The 19184-nt window shown below is 46.1% G+C and overlaps 3 protein-coding genes across 3 annotated transcripts; all 3 read right to left on the reverse strand.

Moving 5' to 3' along the window:
* Positions 1-3154: 3154 nt before the first annotated feature.
* On the reverse strand, positions 3155-7146 carry LOC128979972 (cyclin-O-like). The gene is made up of 5 exons (XM_054398370.1): positions 7129-7146; positions 4368-4525; positions 4053-4257; positions 3781-3966; positions 3155-3640 (listed from the first exon to the last, which is right to left on the reverse strand). The coding sequence occupies exons 1-5, from the start codon at positions 7144-7146 to the stop codon at positions 3155-3157; spliced, it is 1053 nt and encodes a 350-aa protein (XP_054254345.1).
* A 1082-nt stretch (positions 7147-8228) lies between these two features.
* On the reverse strand, positions 8229-11574 carry LOC128979973 (uncharacterized). The gene is made up of 4 exons (XM_054398371.1): positions 11548-11574; positions 10114-10572; positions 9519-9657; positions 8229-8284 (listed from the first exon to the last, which is right to left on the reverse strand). Exons 1-4 carry the CDS (start codon positions 11572-11574, stop codon positions 8229-8231), a joined length of 681 nt encoding a protein of 226 aa, XP_054254346.1.
* Positions 11575-11594: 20 nt separating this feature from the next.
* Positions 11595-17407, reverse strand: LOC128979974 (ATP-dependent RNA helicase DHX29-like). Its single transcript, XM_054398372.1, has 8 exons — positions 17354-17407; positions 16653-16781; positions 15748-15823; positions 14876-15100; positions 13897-14033; positions 13140-13233; positions 12115-12417; positions 11595-11603 (listed from the first exon to the last, which is right to left on the reverse strand). The coding sequence occupies exons 2-8, from the start codon at positions 16760-16762 to the stop codon at positions 11595-11597; spliced, it is 954 nt and encodes a 317-aa protein (XP_054254347.1). The 5' UTR covers positions 16763-16781; positions 17354-17407.
* Positions 17408-19184: the final 1777 nt, after the last annotated feature.

The raw sequence follows: 19184 nt of genomic DNA on the forward strand, positions 1-19184 counted from the left end.
CTGCCCCCAACTAACCAGCTGGGCCGTGGGGCAGCCAAGCTCGATGGGACAGCAGCACTCACATCAAGGACAGCAGCTAGCTGCCTGGCCTGGCTTGCCAGCTCCTTCAGCTGCGTGTTGTTCTCCCTCAGGGTCACCAGCTCTTCTTGCCTCTCTGTGAGGGTCTCCTGCAGCTGTGAAGGACAAGTGAAGACGCAGTGGTTGGGACAGATCCACTTCCCAGGTTCCAGGGAAAGCTGCACACCAGAGCCATGCAGCTACCTTAGCAGAATGTAAAAGAGAAAAACAGTGCAGGCCCTTGGCAAGGATTTGGGGATTCCTACCTGGCTGTTCGCCACCAGGGCATCTCCCAGTGCTTTCTGGTGTTGACCTGCCAGGTCCCTCCAGCATGACTCAGGGGAAGGCAGGTGCTGAAGGGGCATCTGCGCCATCATGCTGCTCTCCAGCTGTGGTGTGCAGGGGCCAAAGGCGACCTCTTCACTAAGCGAAAAATCAAATTCAGTGCAGTCCAGTGGAGGCAGTCCATCTGGAGGGAAAAACAACAGGCATTAAGACAGAGGAGATTTTCACATCCTTTCTTCTCTCTGACCACATTACACCATCCTGGTGTCAGAATCCCTTCAGTATTTCCCAACAAGCCTTTAATCTATTGCAGCAGCTGTGTACTCTAAATCTCTTTGCGTTTAGTTTCTGCCTTCCATAGGAAAAAGCTCAGCATAAGTCCTGGTCTTCTGAGGGGGGTGTGCAGGGACACACTGTTTAAGGACTGTCCCTGGGTGGGATGTGTGTTCAGTGAGTGGACATTCAAAATGCCAAAAGCAAAAAAAGCATATGAAGCATAACTGCTGATACGCACACACAGGCATGTTTGGCTCAGATAAAGAAAAATATCTACGTACCAGATATAAAATCATCAACAGCATCTCTGAACTCCTGGAAATTAAACTCTGTTCCGTCCTGGAAGCAGGGACCCTGTGAGGGGTAAAGAAAATGTGTCTATGAGCAGGGTCCAGGGCTCAGATTTGTCCATGCAGCCTACACCACTCTGACACTGACTGCTGCCTGTACCCGGCATCTTCTCACAGTTCCAGATCTGCACCCACCATTTCAGAGATAGGAAGGCTCAGAGAGCTGCCAGCACCCATCAGCTTGAGGAGGTGCCCTGTGATGAGAGCAGTCAAGCCAGACTGATGCCTGAGGGAGTTACCTGCTGCAGGGTCACAGGGCTGGCTGGGGTGGTGGGAAGGATGGGGGCACAGGCTGCCAAATCCTGCCAGTCGATAGTGGTGAGTGCTGAGGACAGTGAAAGACATCGGTGAGGAGCCCAGGCAGGGATGGGCATAGCCAGGGGGGCACACTGAAATGTGAAGTACAGCCGAGGGTGCATCCTCGAGGGGCATAGCAGAGGATACCGAGCTGGGGAGCATGATAGGGAGCACCGAGGAGGACATAGCAGGAGACATGGAAAGGGGGGAACATAGCAGGAGACACACAGTGGAGGGCATGGTGGGGGTGTCATGCACGCAGGAGGCAGGGTTAGAGAGCTCGATGCAGGGCACCAGAGAGGCGCGTTGGAAGACTCGAGGATCAGGGCTCTCTACCGCGGACAGGCTCACCGAGGGAGGGTGCGGCGGGAGCCGACGGGGCAGCGCTGCGGCGAGCGGGGTGCAGGGGCGCTCGCGAGCTCAGGGCGGCCGGGAGGGTCCCCACCACCCTCCCGTCGGGCCGTGCTGCCTTTTTGGCGAGGCGGGCGGGTGGACCCTGGACCCTGTTGGGGCAGATGCTGCTGAAAGCCCGGCGGCGGCCGCCCTGTTCCATCCTTCCACCACGGCACCTGTACCAACCTCGGCCCCGGCGCTGGCTCCGCCGGGCACCCTCCGCGCTGCACTCGGCGCCGCCCTGAGAGCAGGTGCACAGGGGATCGGGGCCAAGCCAGGCACTGTCCGCCCGCTTTTCCTTCGCCGGAGGCGAAAACGCCACACCGCCTCCCCAGGCCGCGCCGGCAGCTCCCGCGCCCGCGGAGTCGGGGCGGGCCGAGGGGCTGCGCCAGAGGGAAGCTCTAGAAGAGGCGGTGCCACTCCCCCGCCAGCACCCCGGTCCGCCGAGGTGGTCTTTGCTGGGCCGTGTGTGGGCATCAGTTTGCGGGTTGAGTCTTACAGGTACTGCTCAAATGGTAGGGCCGGGGCCGCCAACACTTGAAAGCCTAAGGTGTGAGCAGGAAAAATGGAAAACAGCCCGCGGCACTTTGCCTCTACTGAACCCCGTACTGGGAGGGTGAAGATCCTCCCACTGTCAAGAGTCCCTCACGGCTGCGCCGCCGAACCTAAGCTGAAATCGCCGGCGGTTCTGGCGGAGAGTAAACTGACACCCAGGCTCTGGTGATGGGCTATCTGGGTATTGTCTGCCGCAAGCGCTGTCACACTGTGCTTGTTCTGTCCTGACATCTGCTGGGCTCCGGCCACAGTCCAGCACGCGTCACTCGTTCCATGCTGCCCTGAAAGGGGAGTACTCGCAAGGGAGACTTTAGATGTGTATATGCTCTTTTGACGTCACTTTTCGTACAAGGACAAGGTCAATAAAATGGGGAGGCGGGGTGGGGAGGGGGGAACAGGGACGGGACGGGGGAAATTACAATTCTGTGACTGTTCTCTTTCCTCGAAGGTTTGCTGTGATATACTGCCCACTTGGTAAGTGGCACACACCTGGATTACAGACCTGCTGGAAAAACAATAAATATCTGTTTTGATGTTAAACTGTTCTGGTGTGTTGTCTTCCCCCCTACACTTAGGTCAGTAATGTTACTAATTTTTCCCAGTCGTTGACTACTGTGTAATAGTGGGAAGTGGGAAACAGAAATTAGTTTATTAACGTCCAGGTGGTTCTTCCACTATTACATTTACAGACCACCCAGCAAACAAATAATACAGGGCATGAAATTGATTTTATATAAAATTTAAACACTGTTGGACTGAGCAAGCACGTAACATCATGTACAAAATATGGTCTAATTTTCAAAACTTCAATGACTCGAACAGTGAATTGGACTCCCACATCACCTCTTAGGACCGCCAAGGACCAGCCAGCACAGAGACAGAGCTCACCCAGGCACTGCCCTTGCTGCAGGCACAAGCAACGGGGGGGCATCGCCCCGCAGTCAGCGGCTGCCGTGCCGCCAGGAGCACTTCCGAGCCACCTCCCAGGGCAGGAGAGCGGACAGAGAGTCTTCGTTTAGTGACACCAGGAGATGCAGCTGGGCCATGCAGTCCTGCAGGAGCTCCTCCGGGTAGCCGCTGACCTCCAGGTTCGCAGGTCTGCGGTGCTGCAGCAGCCGGTCCGCCAGCCCCAGGCTGCCCTCAGCCAGAAGGGAAGGCGCGTAATCGATGAAGGCGTAGTCGGCCAGGCTGAGCCCCGCGATCCCCACGGCTAGGCTCCAGGCATCCGCCGCCTCCCGGGCGTCAGCCCGCGGAGCCTCCAGCCGCACTAGGTTGAAGTACTCCAGAAAGAAGCTGAGGGTGGGCGCCGCCAGGTCGAAGTTCAGGCGGCGTAGGACGATACACTCTAAATTGCGGAGCTGCTGGCGGCTGAACGCGCCGCTGCAGTGGGCGAGGAGCTCCTCCATCGTGGGAGGCTGCACCTCCACCTGCAAATTGGGACAGGGTGCGGGTACGTCAGCCGGCAGAGTAGCCCGGAGGGAATAGAGAGGGTGTAAGGCTAGGAGGGGCTGAGAAGAAGCTACAGAAACACGGGCTCCGAGGCAGGCGGGCTCCGAGGCTGCCCTACCTGTTTGCTAGCAATGAACAGCGCAGTCAGCCCCAGAAGCTGGAAGCAGTCAGTGGCAACGGGAGTGGTGACGAGGAAGCGGTCGAGGATGTTGATGGCTTGGCAGAAGGTCTCGAAAGAGAGGCTCAAGTACTCGTTCAGGAGGCGGAGCCAGCCGACCAGCTTGCAGCGCCTCTTCGCCGTCACCTGCAACACCGGCAGCGAAGGTCAGGCGAGAATGGCACAGGGCTGCTCCCTCCCTCCGTTCGCACACCTCCCGCCTCCGCACTCACCTGCGGCTGCTGGGCGAGCGGCTCTCGTGGCGGGAAGCGGCTCTCCAGCTCCTTGACGGAGAGGTACCAACTCTCCCCGTACTCGCGGAACGCCTGCAGCTGTTCTCGGCTCGCCGCCAAGACCGGCGCCGCCGCCCTCGGCCACCGCAGGCAGCTGCCGGGGCAGTCAGCTCTGCACTGGTGCTCGCTACCTCCCGACACCATCCTGAGGGAGGGGGAGAGAGGCCGAAGCTACGGCTATTTAAGCGGCCGCCCGCCTCCAGCCCACCTCCCCGCCCCGCCCCGCCCCGCCCCGCCCCGCCCCGCCCCGCCCGCTGCGGAGAGCCCGGCTGGGCGCTGCTGGTGGGGAGCTGCCTCTCGAAAACAAAATCCATGGCTGGGTCGAAAGGAACCGAGTTAGCACAACCTCTGATTGTTCTCCGGCGCTTCCCACGGCGTGAGACGGCTGCAGCTCCGAGCACGGCCCCCTTGCTCTGGAAAGAGAACGGAGGGCAAACTGAGTAGAAGTGCCATCAAACCAGTAACAAAATGGTCTGAGGCCAGCCAGCTGAAACTACTATGTCTTTCATTTTGGCCTTTGACACGGCCCTCCACAACATTTTTCTCTCTAAAGATATGGACTTGATGGGTGGACTGTTTGGTGGATAAGGAGTTGGATGAATGGTTGCACTGGGACCAGCACTGTTTGGTATCTTCATCAACAACATGGTGGGACTCAGTGCACCCTTTGCAAGTTTGCAGACGACAACCAGATGAGTGGTGAGACTGACACACCCAAAGGACAGGATGCCAGCCAGAGAAAGTCTTGGTACGTGGGCCCATGTGCAAGGTCCTGCCTCTGGGTTGGAGCAATCCCCAGTACCAATACAGGCTGAAAGATGAATGGGCAGAGAGCAGCCCTGGAGCAAAGAACTCAGGGGTACTAGTGGATGAAAAGTTGGGCATGAGCTGACAATGTGCATTGGTAGCCTGGAAAGCTAATCATATCCCAAGCTTCATAGAAAAGAAGTGTGGCCAGCAGATGGAAGGAGGTCTGCCCCTCTGCTCTGGTGAGAACTCACCTGAAGTGCTGCATCTGAGTCCTCAGTACAGCAAGGACATGGATTGCTGGAACAGGGCCACAAAACCTGAGGGATGGAACACCTCTGCCATGAGGACAGGCTGAGAGTTGGGGTTGGTCAGCCTGGAGAACAGAAGAGCACCCTCCCAGTAAAGAGGCCTATAAGAAAGATGGGGCAATCCTTTTAGCAGGGCCCATAGCAATAGGACAAGGGGTAATAGCTTTAAAGTACAAGAATGTAGACTCAGACTAGATACGAGAAATACATTATTTACAACAAGGGTGGTGCAATACTGGCACAGGTTGCCCCAAGAGGTGGTAGCAGTCCAGTCCCTCGAAACATTCAAATCACGTTGGATGGGGCTCTGAGCAATACAATCTAAAGACGTCCCTGCCCATTTACAGGCTGGTTGGACTCGGTCCCTTTCAACCCAAACTATTTTATGATTGTATAAACAACTTTCCAGCTCCTAACATTTTAACTCAGAACCCAGTAAACTCACACAGCTAGAGACTGTTCTGTGTAAGTAAATACTTTCATTTGATGTCACTGGGAAATACCAGAGGAAACACTGTGAATGCTGTAGTTTTCTAAGTAGTTTGGGTCTTCCAGTTCCATTCATGGACTAATGATGCAACAGTATTATTTTTAAAAAGCCAGATGGAGGGAAATCAAAATGTTCCTGCATTGCAGCCACTGCTTTACAGGGCAGAGTTGAGGCCAGACACAACTACTTTGTCAGACACAATTTGATTATATGACCCATTGATCAAGTCTGCTACAGGTGACGGAAGGACTTGTGAAAAAAACAGAAAAACCCCAACCCCCCCCCCAAAAAAAACCCTCCTGTGGTGAGGGATGGGGAGGATATCAACAGGAGAAAGGAAAGAAAACCAACTTCATGCAATATATGACTCCAGCAGCAAAAGAGACAAGGTGGGAATGCTTCAGCTTAAGTGGCAGAGGCCAAGAATATAGAGACCAGGAGGATATGCTGCCTTTAAAACAAAAGGACATGTTGAAAAGCCCTGTTGTGATCATGGTGAGAAAGATCCATTGATACTGGTCTTGTGTTTGACAAATGCATTAAGAAAAAGGTAGCACAAGGGTGTTAACAGAAGTATTTATTAAATAAAAGGAACAGAAGAGAAAGTTCATCCGCTCCAAAAACAGCACAGGCTCAAAAGTTGCTCACATACACTGCAGAAAGCCACTGTAGTCTTTGTTTCTTCTTTTAAATTTTAAGATGACTGCGCTTAGCTGTACACAACAGTGTGATGTTTCATGTTTTATAGAAAAATTGCTCACTCAAAAGATTGCAATTTCCTACTTATTTCAATATATCCCCTTAACAACAATGGAAAGCAGCTTTTTCTTAAAAGATTACAAGGCAAGGCATGCTAGAGAAACACAGAGAATACCTCTGATGGAACAGCCCCTCACCTCCACCCCCCCTCTCTGTTCATCACATTAAATAATGAAGAACTCAAGAACAAGGGTTTAGCTATTTTAAACCAACAACTGACATGCAAAATTCAAAACCAAGGGAAACAGGAACTTGGAGGTCGTTAAAATTACTGATATGTATTTCCAATTCCTGTTTCCAAAGTACCTCAACTTGAACAAAATCTAGGAAAATGTTCAGGGTGCAGATTAAAGTTTGTGTTGAAGGAACGTAGTCTGGGAGTTTTAATTTCTATACCTCTGACATGAAAGCAGAATTAGTCTGGAAATAAAAGTGCAAACTTGAGGTCTTAAAAGACAAAAATCTCCTTACATGCTTCTTTACTAAAATGTTGTGTACTCTGCAGTTAAATAAAAGACCCCCCTCTTCTAGGAAATCAGGACTACCCCTAGTTCATCATAATTTGTAAAAGGATAACAGATGTGACGTTTCCCTCAGAGTTCTTAGCAAACCACTATTAAGAGAACTTGCCTCTTTCAGAACTGAGTGCAGGGTAACACGCACAAGCTGTATTTCTTGCAGCCCTACGTTTCTCTCAGCATAGCAATACCATCTCTGCTATGACCATCACGCTGGGCAGCTCCACATATTTTGCATTTTCATATGTTTTCCTCAGTGCCCATTCCGTATACTAATAAACCTCTGGCTTATGGAAATTGCTTTTCAGATTAAAAAAAGAATTACCTTCTGCCCTGTGGCTCTGCCTATACATACAGAGTTCCTATTTGAGTGCAATTGGTTAATAGTGAACTCTGCTCCCCGACAAAGGTCTTCCTCATTCTCAAAAGCCAAGTTAGTGATCCAAAATTTCACTTTGTAATTGTAAATGGTGTGGATCAGTGGAATAAAGAGCAGCTGGTTGATTAAGCTCTCTTGTTAAGCAATATTCAGCGTAGAAGAACTAAGAAACAAGGAACAGAGACAAATGTTGTGAACCAGTGATAAGAGAGAGTAACAAAGACCAGAATGTCATTAAAGGAACTGCCCTGCTGTAGCCTTGAAAAGTGTTCATTTGATGGGGCTCTCAGGACAGTGGCAAAACTTAACATAGGAAAGGGGCAGGAAAACTTATTACGGTAAAATCAAGAGTCAAGGATCACGGGAGATAGGGAGCAACAAGTATGAGAAAAGGCAGAGGGTGGGGAGAGGGTGCTGCTTAGTACATTTGTTTAGCTGAGTACCTGTTCATGGCAGTCCATACTATCTTCTCAATGTAAATCATACACATGGGAAACCCACAAAAGAAAGATGTGTCTTCTGTTTGCACACACCTAACATTTCTATTTGGCTGAGATTCAGGACCCAATCTTTAATCACTACTACAGTCTGCACCACCAGTGATGGCCTTGTTAGTACATCAAACATAAAGAGGAATTTTGCCATAGCCATTCTTATATTGAAAAGAAACTGCTTCCATCTATTGTTCATACAGTCAAATGGCATCAAAATGGCAGGTATTGTAAAGGCTAAACATATTTAATGTTCATCTTTAAAAAGTATGCAGAGAAGAAAAATTCTGTGCACAATCACGTGGTCTTTCCTGATCATGGCTGGTATCAATCACACAAAGAATTTGAATGCTTATGCTTAATGCTGGAGCACATTCCTCCTGCTATTACCAAGGCTTTGGTTTACTATTGATTTCTATTTTTAGTTACCATTCTCTGTTTTTATCAGTTCTTTGATGATGTGTAAGACTTTATCATCTAGGAAAGAAAACAAAACAGCAAGTAGAGAAAAGCAAGTTTAAAAACCGATTCCCAAACCACGAGAAAAATCAGAAGATGCATCTAGCTCTCAGCAATTCAAAATCTTCATGTTTTAGGCTATGCTAGACCCTAAAAGAAGGCAGGCGATTCCCAGTTGCAAATCAAAAGGGCAAACTATGTGCATAGTACATCACTGGAAAGGTTACAAAATTACTCAGTGGTTGTGGCCATTTCAGTACTTCACAAAAGATACTGAGCAAGTGATGGGTTAACTACAGAGAGCAAATGAGAGCTCCTTTTCTTCCTCCCCACTTAACAATATTCTTCTGAACATCCAGTGTGCTACTCTGTCCTGTACTTTGGGGACTAAGATACAGTTCCCCATCATTAACCTGAATTGTGATATGACTTGCGTAACACATTTATCCATGCCCGAGGTACATCACACAATCTTACTTCTGTTTTGAAGCATATACCTTACCATTGCTAAAGTTACCTTGAATGCTGTTATCAAAGATGTATCATATATCTGGAATAATCCACTTAATACATGAAGGATTAATAATGATGTTTTGGATGTCTCTCACGTCACACTAACCTACTGGCCGAGGATGCAGTGTACTAACGCTTCCTCAGGTTTAACATCAAAACAGATATTTATTGTTTTTCCAGCAGGTCTGTAATCCAGGCGTGTGCCACTTACCAAGTGGGCAGTATATCACAGCAAACCTTCGAGGAAAGAGAACAGTCACAGAATTGTAATTTCCCCCGTCCCGTCCCTGTTCCCCCCTCCCCACCCCGCCTCCCCATTTTATTGACCTTGTCCTTGTACGAAAAGTGACGTCAAAAGAGCATATACACATCTAAAGTCTCCCTTGCGAGTACTCCCCTTTCAGGGCAGCATGGAACGAGTGACCCGTGCTGGACTGTGGCCGGAGCCCAGCAGGTGTCAGGACAGAACAAGCACAGTGTGACAGCGCTTGCGGCAGACAATACCCAGATAGCCCATCACCAGAGCCTGGGTGTCAGTTTACTCTCCGCCAGCACCGTCGGTGATTTCAGCTTAGGTTCGGCGGCGCAGCCGTGAGGGACTCTTGACAGTGGGAGGATCTTCACCCTCCCAGTACGGGGTTCAGTAGAGGCAAAGTGCCGCGGGCTGTTTTCCATTTTTCCTGCTCACACCTTAGGCTTTCAAGTGTTGGCGGCCCCGGCCCTACCATTTGAGCAGTACCTGTAAGACTCAACCCGCAAACTGATGCCCACACACGGCCCAGCAAAGACCGGTCGGGGGCCGGCGGACCGGGGTGCTGGCGGGGGAGAGGCACCGCCTCTTCTAGAGCTTCCCTCTGGCGCAGCCCCTCGGCCCCGCCCTGAGAGCAGGGGCACAGGGGATCGGGGCCAAGCCAGGGACTGTCCGCCCGCTTTTCCTTCGCCGGGGGCGGAAACGCTCACCGCCTCCCCAGGCCGCGCCGGCAGCTCCCGCGCCCGCGGTGCCCTTCCCCGCGCCCGCGGAGCCGAGTAAAATCTCCAGGTAAAATCGGGTAGAACTTCATTTAATCTCTACATGCATTAGTAAATTACTGGCAGAGAATAGCTGACTCGAAAACTGCGGCAGCCCTGTGTAAAGTCTGACGACCACAGCAGCGGCGGCGCCCGAGGCTCGCCCCCGTCGCCCCCGTCGCCGTCGGCGTGCTTCTTCCTTCTCCGCTCCAGCCTCCAGCCGCGGGGAAAACGCCAGTACGCACTTGCGACGAGAAAAACGGGAGGGTGCCGACGGCGCGCCCGGGACACGCGTGGTAGGGGCGGTGGGGTGCTTAGCTTGGCACCCAGCGGAAGCGGTACCCGCCGGCGGCCGTGCGGACTGTGAAGGCGCTGCCTTGCGGGAAGGCCAGGGTGCGGATGCTACCCGCCTCCCCCAGCGCAGCCCGCAGGCTGCCGGGTCCCTCCAGCTCCTCGCCGCCGGAGCGCGGAGCGGCGCGGACCGTACGCAGCCCGCGGAAGGCGCCGTGCAGGCTCGGGGCCAGCCGCGGGCGCTCGGCTGTGGGGCTTCCACACGGGCTCCCTCCAAGGCCGGCTCCCGAACCGGCCCCCAGGCTTCGCAGAGGAGCGCGGTGCTTCTCCGATACTTCACGCAGCATGGTGTCCACGCCCGCCGTCTCCTCCTGCGGCTCCTGTCGCTCGTTCCCGTCCCAGGTCCCGGCCGGAGCGGCGGGAGGAGGAGGTGGAGAATGAAGAGGAGGAGGAGGAAGGGCAGCCCCGTCGGCACACTTCGACAGCATCAGCGTCTGCCAGCGGGAGAGAGCACGACTTCCGAGGGCTGTGCCGCACCGCGCATCTCAAACCACCCTGCACAACACTATGTCGGTGTGAGCTGAAATTCCACCCCCCCCCGACAATAACCAGGCTAGCTCAGTCTGGAAGCAAATGAAGGCTGTACTTACAAGCAGAGTCTAAAATCTACGATGAAATGCAATGAAGATGTACAAATATACAAAATTCACAACATTTACAACTATATACAATCAACAGAAAAGCACAACCGATCTCCCTTTGCTTCCCCCCAACGGGACCCTCCCAAAGGGGCCTCTCTCTCTCCCAGGAGCTTCCCCCCAGACCCACCTGGACAGAGAAGCAGAGTTAGTTAAGCAGAAAGTTGTTAACTTAGCTGCCAAGGTCAGTACGTGTTATCTTCAGCCAGAAGAGAAGAAGAAACAGCAGCCAGACAGCCCAGCAACTGCCCCCACTGCCGAACGCAGAATGTGCAGAGTGCCTACTTTGTTTTGGGTAATAGTTCTTAAACATTTCTATCTATCCAATGGAAGTGTTTAGAACAATCGTTATTTTGCTTTCTTACACCCAATAGTGACTTATTTACATTCTTTCACTTTTCTGTTTTGAACTTTGCAAGGAAAAATTAAAAAGGCAGTTTCAAGCCATCACAAACACCATCTCGGCTTCACCCTGCCCCGCACCCGTCTGACGACACTGCTTCCTCCCACACCACATGATCCATCCCACACCTCACTGCCGTGCCTTGCACTACCCCATCCCACATTGACCCATCCTGCACAACCCTGCCCCAAACTGTACCACACTGTCCCCCACTGCCCTGCTTCACCCTGATGCACCATCTTGATTCACACTGCCCCACATCCCACCCCACCACGAATCACCCTGTTGTGCACCACACGGTGTCACACTACACCACCTCATCCCACCCCATACCTCCTCCACCACCCCATCCCATGGCCCTATCCCACCTCACACTGTTCGACCTCATCCTGCATGCTATCCCCCAATGCACCCCTCATTCCACCTGCATATAAACAAACACAGCCATTAAAAACAACAACAAAAAAAACCCCAAACCATACAAAAATCTGTAACACCGAATCTATCTCATTTTCAAAGGAAAATACTGTGTATGTTTACTTATAAGATCCAATCAGCCTAAGTAATTATACACAGAAAAAAACAACAGCGATTTGTCTGCTCTGGACCACGTAAAAGACGTTATACCTAGGTAAGTGACAGGCTTATAAGCTACCAGGAAATTAACTAAAGCCACAGCTTCCCTTTAAAAATTTAAACAGAAAGGTATCGTGGAATGGGAGTACCATTCGTAGCTACCAGTTTCATCATGAACACACTTGTTCACGATGTTCACCCTTTTTTCTTCAGTTGACTCATTTTTATGGACTTCAGGACCATTAGATACTAAACACATTTAAGATGAAGATATTCAGGTACACTTTACACTGATCTATGTTACTTAATATTAGAGGAACAACTCCACCTTTACAGTCGCATTTACTATTTGCACTTACTTTCTCCTGGTAAAGAAGCCATCCGTGTGTTTGTAAGTCTCGGTTTACAGAGGAAGGATGCACTTGTGCTTTACCCTGAGCAGTTTCTACCATGCAAGCCAGCTTCTCTGTAATATCCACAGATTCCATATATATTATTTTTCCAACGTTGTCATAAAGCCCTGCAGTCAACACGGCTTTAAGAAGAGCTATTTCATGGAGAGAAAGGGATTGTGTGGTTCCATTTCCATCCAATCCAAATTGCATTGTAGGTGCTGTGAACCCTGCTGCTCTGACCACCCTTATGAGTTCTTGCTTCACATCCTGAAATTAGTAAGGTATTAGTAAAACTCTGAATTTAAAAGGTACATGCTCTGCTCCATCAGCATGCAATGATACTTCATGCCAAGTACTTGTGCCTCCCCAGCAGAAAAATCTCTTACTAGAAAAACACTTGTATTTTCTGCAACCACTTTTTAATTCTGTCTGTTTCTAAGAGAAAAACAAGACCTGGAATAGAAGATTAGATACATGGTACTATCTACTGCAAATACTAAGTCTCTCACCTGTAGTTAAAACAAAACCAAACTTGCATCAAAGATCCACTTCTGCCTAGGAGACCTTGGTCACCCAAACTTAAACAGGAAAGCCTAATTAAGACATTTTTTCTACCAAAATAAGAGGCCTTTTATATATTTTTTGTGGCTCATCTTTCAAACTTATCAGAGCTGCCATTTAATACCAACATTAACACAACCTAAGTATTTTAATTCCTAAGCTTCGATTCTTTGGTGGAAGTAAGGATTGGCTTCTCCAATGGCAATGACTGGAAGATGTATAGCAACAAAATGTGTAATCAAAACTCAAAATGCATAGAGAGCTACCTCATTTGAGGGCGTGCATGTAATCAGTCCTTAGCATTCCACTTGTTTGTGTCTTGTCTAAATTGTAACTCTTATATAGCACATCTTTCAAACTGGATGACATTTTCAGAGGGAAATTTTAACAAATAACTTCCCTGTGAAGAGCAGAATTATTTGGTTTACCTCCAGAGTTAACAGTGAAGTCCTATTAAGAAAATTTCTTCTGCAATAAGTCATTTCAGTACGATATCCCCCTTCTTGTCGAGCCCTTTTCCACCTAAGAAACCCCTCCTTATTACAGCAAAAACCCCCCAAAACCAAAAAAAAAAAAAAAAAATCACATCAAGAGTATAAAAATATGAAAGCGGCATTAAGCTGAAAGGCAATACTGAGTTTTGGTCAGCATCCTCCACTCAAAACTAGAACTAAGTGGAATTAATAAAGATGAATGCTGCTGGTGAAAGACCACACCATATAAATTTGGTAGATACTAACAAAAACATACATGGCAATTTTATCTCAAAAATCACACACTTCTGTCTGTTTTGACAGTGGAAACGAGACTCAGGTGTGGTTTTTTGAGACTTGGTGATAACATCCTAAGAAGAAAAAAGACCCTGAAATGCATGTAGTTGTATAATAAATATACTTGTACTTTCTCAAATACAAAATATTCAGGTCAGCGTATCCCAAACAGCACACAATCTATTTTAGACAGAAAGATAAACAGATCCAGTACACCTCTGTATATGTGGATAGCTAAAAGTCATTAAAAGGATAAGGTACTAAGCAAGCTACATTATGTTAGAATACTTTACAATCTACTGTTCTGATTGAGATGCAAACAATTCAACAGAAGACACTTAATGATTCTTTTCAGAACTACATTACTTAGGTGTTATCAACATCTAGCTATAAGCACAGGAGAATTATCAGTTACCCCAAGTAAGCATTGTAGATTGTTATATGGTCTGAAACTGCCATTGCAAGTGATGACTTTGCAAGATCTGCTTCATCTTTTCGACCAATTGGTGTAGTAAATGGGGATTTTTCTGTCATAACTGCAGCCAGAGTTGCCTGAAGTGAGCAAAGCACACATTTTATTAGAAAATTACAGGCTTATGATAAAAAAATATTACCGGTAACATGTAATCATAATTTAACTTCTACTACATCTCAAGGGAAACTTCTCACCATAAAAATTTCTTACACATAACTCACAATTTAGATTAATAGTGCCTTATACATACAGATAAAAGAAAAACAAACCGAAAACTCACATGAAATTGCCAACTGACAGAGCAATACCTGGTACGACACACTGAAGATCAGATTAAGCAACTGCTTGAGATTATACCACTTTAACAGCAGGTATCGAGAAAATAAGGAATTTTAACTTAATTTTCAGCAACTAACATACTTAGGCTTCCTCCTAATTTGCAGTAAATTAAATAGAAAAGGTGAAAGTATAAACTCTGCCACAGTTTTCCTACAGTAAACTACCACATCAATTAATCTCCAATAACTTTACATCAGCAGATTATTGGTCCACAAACTGTGGGGTAATCTAGATTGGTCCAACCTACACATAAAAGGGCTTTTTCTCTAAGTATCATATTCCCTGGAATAGTAGCAGACAGAACTGAGGATTAAGTCTGACTACCCCCTTGTGAAAAGTACCTAGGAGTTTAGAATCATAGAATCATTTAGGTGGGATAAGACCTTTAAGGTCCTTGAACCCAAGTGTAAAGAGCACAAGAACATTTCCCTCCATGACATCCAGGTGCCCTCATCTTGAAATACCTATTTTAACTTCTTGCATCATCCTTTCAAAAAAATATGCTTCAAGAAATCAAACTGATTGTAAAGAGTTAACCGTTTATGCTTTTCAGAAATGTAGATATCTTTTTTTAACTCACCACAGGATCCAAGCAGCCAAATATAGCGCCAAATATAAGCATTTTGCCAATCTTTACATTGACAGGAAGGGCTGCAAGGTGCTGGCCCAATGGAGTCAGCTTGGGCTCATTTAACAGACAAGCCCCAATCTTCCTCAACAGGTTCATTGCATTACCAATTACTTGCTGCTGTGGTGGGTCTAAGGCTCTAGAGAGGAAATCTTCAGGGGAGCCAAGACTGCATTTCTGTGGAGTAAATGGGCATATATTTCAACACAAAAATTGCAACAAACTTTTGTGGCAGCTACAGAGGAAACTGGAAAGCCATTCTTGCAATCAAAAGCCTACATTCCCTCCCCTCTAAATCAGCTTCTTGGTTCCCAGAACACAGACGTGCCCTGTAGTAAATTAACACAACCACTGTTTGGAAGAACCACCAATCAGAGAAGCGTGTTACCAGTGAAGACATATGAGCAGGAGACTCTCAGACTTGACGAGATGCAGCTCCACATGGCACTATTTTGTCAGGCTGCCATTCTTCCCCATGTGTATCCTACTCACTCATGATGGAGAGAGGGAATGGAATTGCAGAAATAAGTTTGAAGGGTATTTAAGTTTGAATTGCCACTCTGAGGTAAACTGAAATAGTATAGCATGTTGTTCTCAGTCAGCAGCATGTTCTGGATTTTCCAACCCATAGGTACTGGGTTCCCTCACACCGTGGTGGCAGAAGCCCCACTAACTACATAGGATTAGGGCTGTCCCAGAAAACATTTTTAGACAAAAAGGTCAGTAATTCCAAAACCACATGGTAGTATGAAGGTGTAATTCCTCCAAAGGCATATGTAATATTTTTACCAGGAAAGCCAGCAATTCTAAAACCACAGTCATACCATAATATGAAGGCATAATTCTTCCAGAGGCACACGCAGTATTTCTGGCACAGAATATTCCATGAAACTTTCAAACCTGCAGCATCACAAAAACATCAAAAGACAAATATTCAGTTTACTCTTCAAATTCAACACAAACTCAGATTTCACATGCTCCTTCTTTGCAGATGTTGTTGAGGGGTAAGGTAGGAATGGCACTTATTTTAATGCATAGATAAGGCAGGAATGGCACTTATTTTAATGCATAGATAAACTGTTCATCCTTTGAATTAAGTCATGTGGAAAGCAAAAGTTTTATTGAAAGAGAAGGAAAGGCAGCAAGACCTCAATTAAAAACAAGCCTTAAAAATGCATAGCTTTAAAACTGGAAGTCTTGTACATGACTAAAATCCACATTTCATTAGTTATGTATAAGCATTTCTCAGACTTCCAAACAAGTAGGAAAAAGGTTATTCCACTGCAGTAACAGAAACTAATTCTGCAGTGGTGCATAATTTGTTATTTTCCCCATCTCTTATGCATAGAGATATCACCTCAGAAACCTACAGATTTGTCTCATTAAAAAAAAAAGTTCAAAGTTCAGGAAGTTAGGTTTGTGGGGCAGTAGATGTTTTTAAACACTGGTCTTTTAAAATTCCTTGATGCTGCACTTTATAATGTGTTTGGAAAGAAAAAATCATAGAGTATGCTAAGAATAAAATAAACTTTAAAAAAATCATTAAGCAGACTACTGTTAAGACTTACTACTATGATGTTCAAATTATGATAAAAAAAAATAAATCTTTCCAGTTTACAGTAACTAAAGAGAACTTTAACAAGACTTCTGGTTTTACCACAGGAAAAGAAAAAAAAGACAAAAATATTGATGAGAGTTACCAAATCTTCCTTAACCAAGTTTACAGTACCTTTCTCTTGTGTACATTCGGAAGCAGAATCCATCCCTAACACGGCCAGCTCTTCCTTGTCGCTGCAGAGCACTAGCTTTACTAACAAAGGTCTCTTCCAGAGAACTCATCTGACTACTTTCATGATACCTTAAAAACGGTAAAGTGAGTGCCCATTCAGATTTTCAGAATTAAAGTTTTAATGCATACTTAAATACCAGCATATTGATAATATATCTAAATAGTATTCATCTGAAAACACTGTAGTTTTGGAAACTAAGCATACCTGGGGGAAACTATGTCACTTTGGGTACAAGTCTTTAATGAAAAGGTAAAAATTGGAAAATTAAGAGTTACTCTATTACTTCATATCCCTGGCAATTCAGAACCGTTCTAACACATTCTCTAGGGCTTTTCGCATTTAAAATAGGCAAAACATAGCTTCTAAAATTGAGTCTGTATATAAAAAAAAAAATCCACTTCAGTTTTAAGCCAGTACTTAATCACCGCTTTCTAGATCAACGAAGAACTCCCTTGATCTTCACACCATTTGAAAATCCGAAGATTCATCCAAAACTTGTACCTAAACTGTAAGCTGTTCAATAAGCTTACCAATATTCTTGTCCAGAACTGTAGTTTAGTAAGAACACAAAATTCTTCCAGTACTAAGCTCCAAATATTTACAATGATAACAGTATGACTGATGAAAATCAAATTCTCACCTATTTTCTTTTGTTCTCCCAGTATCAATTACAAAGACAACATCTGGTATTGTGATACCTGTCTCTGCTATATTGGTGGCCAGGACAATCTGAAATGAAGTAACATAAATAAAAATTATGGAATGTCTGTCTAATAGTTTTCATCCTTTTAATCATTATTATAGAGTAAATTTGGATAAAAGGTTGTGGGATTTTTGTTTGTTTGTTTTTTTACTCCAGAAACATTTCCTTAAACAGTCTGACAAAGAATTAAAAGCTACCTGACTTGGAAAATGGTTTAATCTTCCCCAGTTACTAAGGAGTCAAGTTAAGTGAAAATTTCACATTTACTCTGTTTCATGATCCACCCAAATTACTAGCTAGTGCCCGCCAAAACTGGCTAACTTTAATTAACAAATAGTTTGGAAGTAAGTAAAACACTATTTTTGTAGCTAGTTAACGGTTTAACAATAGCAAAATAAAAGGAAAGCAACAATTCAAGAGGCTCTTAAAAAATACTAGGTTTAAAAATTTGTGTAATTACTGTCAAGCTTTTTACAGACTATCAGATTACAATCACAGAATCACAATACATTAGAGATTGGAAGGGACCATTAGCCCTCTGGGCCACAAGGGCACATTACTATCCCAGAAGAATTTTCTTTTGCTGTTACAGAATTCCATAAGGAACTGGTTGTTGTGTAGTTGTGTGTGATTTGATTTTAAGGGAATTCAGAGATACACCCACAGGAAGTTTCCCCTTTAAGTGGTGAACTTTGCCTTCTTACACATATTGTACCTTTCTGACACCAAGAGGAGGTATTGCAAATGCAGCTGCTTGATCTTGAGTTGAAAGAACAGAATGCAATGCTATCAGCCTGTGCCTAAAACAAGAAATTACACTAATTAATATACACTTACCAAATTAAGATACAATAATTAAAAAAAAAAAGACTTGACTGATGACAATAGTTTGGAGAAGGCAACTAGAATAGACACTCGAAAGAGTAAAGCTTTGTACAATTAGGTATCAAAGTCTGCTTCAGTGTTTTATTACAGCAGCAAGAAAAGATAATGCCATTACTTCATAGGCATGTGTGATGGTTTGAAACTGTCTTTTTAATTTTTCCTTGCAAAGTTCAGAACAGAGAAAGTGAAAGAATGTAAATAAGTCACTATTGGGTGTAAGAAAGCAAAATAACGATTGTTCTAAACACTTCCATTGGATAGATAGAAATGTTTAAGAACTATTACCCAAAACAAAGTAGGCACTCTGCACATTCTGCATTCTGCAGTGGGGGCAGTTGCTGGGCTGTCTGGCTGCTGTTTCTTCTTCTCTTCTGGCTGAAGATAACACACACTGACCTTGGCAGCTAAGTTAACAACTTTCTGATTAACAAACTGTGCTTCTCTGTCCAGGTGGGTCTGGGGGGAAGCTCCTGGGAGAGAGAGGCCCCTTTGGGAGGGTCCCCTTGGGGGGAAGCAAAGGGAGATCGGTTGTGCTTTTTCTGTTGATTGTATATATTTGTGAATGTTGTGAATTTTGTATATTTGTACATATTCATTGCATTTCATTGTAGATTTTAGACTCTGCTTGTAAATACAGCTTTTCATTTGCTTCCAGACTGAGCTAGCCTGGTGAGATATGTGGCATATAAGTCGTTTCTTTGGGTTAAGAACAAGTTACTGAATGTTGGTGAATTCTGTTGTGGTCTTATTGGGCTAAGAAGCTATGGTAACTCAACTATGGATCTGCTAGCAGACACATATGAGTTTGTTACTCCTCTTACAACTACAGAGGGTCCTTGGAACCAGTGGTACCTTAAATATCTTGTACTAGCCTTAATCTTAA

Source organism: Indicator indicator, assembly GCF_027791375.1.
Source record: "Indicator indicator isolate 239-I01 chromosome Z unlocalized genomic scaffold, UM_Iind_1.1 iindZ_random_scaffold_243, whole genome shotgun sequence".
NCBI classification, from domain to species: Eukaryota; Metazoa; Chordata; class Aves; order Piciformes; family Indicatoridae; genus Indicator; species Indicator indicator.

Bases quoted from the DNA above. Each gene is read 5' to 3' on its own strand.
- LOC128979972 (XM_054398370.1), bottom strand. The intron at 4,258-4,367 runs GCGGGCGGGGCG...CCCCTCCCTCAG, and splicing joins GCCCAGCCGGGCTCTCCGCA to GATGGTGTCGGGAGGTAGCG. The intron at 3,967-4,052 runs GTGAGTGCGGAG...CCGGTGTTGCAG, and splicing joins CGCTCGCCCAGCAGCCGCAG to GTGACGGCGAAGAGGCGCTG.
- LOC128979973 (XM_054398371.1), bottom strand. From the start codon at position 11,574: ATGCAGGATGAGGTCGAACAGTGTGAG. The intron at 9,658-10,113 runs GTGCCAAGCTAA...CCCTGCTCTCAG, and splicing joins GCGGGTACCGCTTCCGCTGG to GGCGGGGCCGAGGGGCTGCG. The intron at 8,285-9,518 runs GTACTGCTCAAA...TTTCTTTCCTAG, and splicing joins TTGCGGGTTGAGTCTTACAG to ATGATAAAGTCTTACACATC.
- LOC128979974 (XM_054398372.1), bottom strand. From the start codon at position 16,762: ATGAGTTCTCTGGAAGAGACCTTTGTTAGTAAAGCTAGTGCTCTGCAG. The intron at 13,234-13,896 runs GTAACTGATAAT...GGGGTTTCTTAG, and splicing joins ATCTACAATGCTTACTTGGG to GTGGAAAAGGGCTCGACAAG. The intron at 12,418-13,139 runs GTAAACCAAATA...TACTAATTTCAG, and splicing joins CTTCACTGTTAACTCTGGAG to GATGTGAAGCAAGAACTCAT.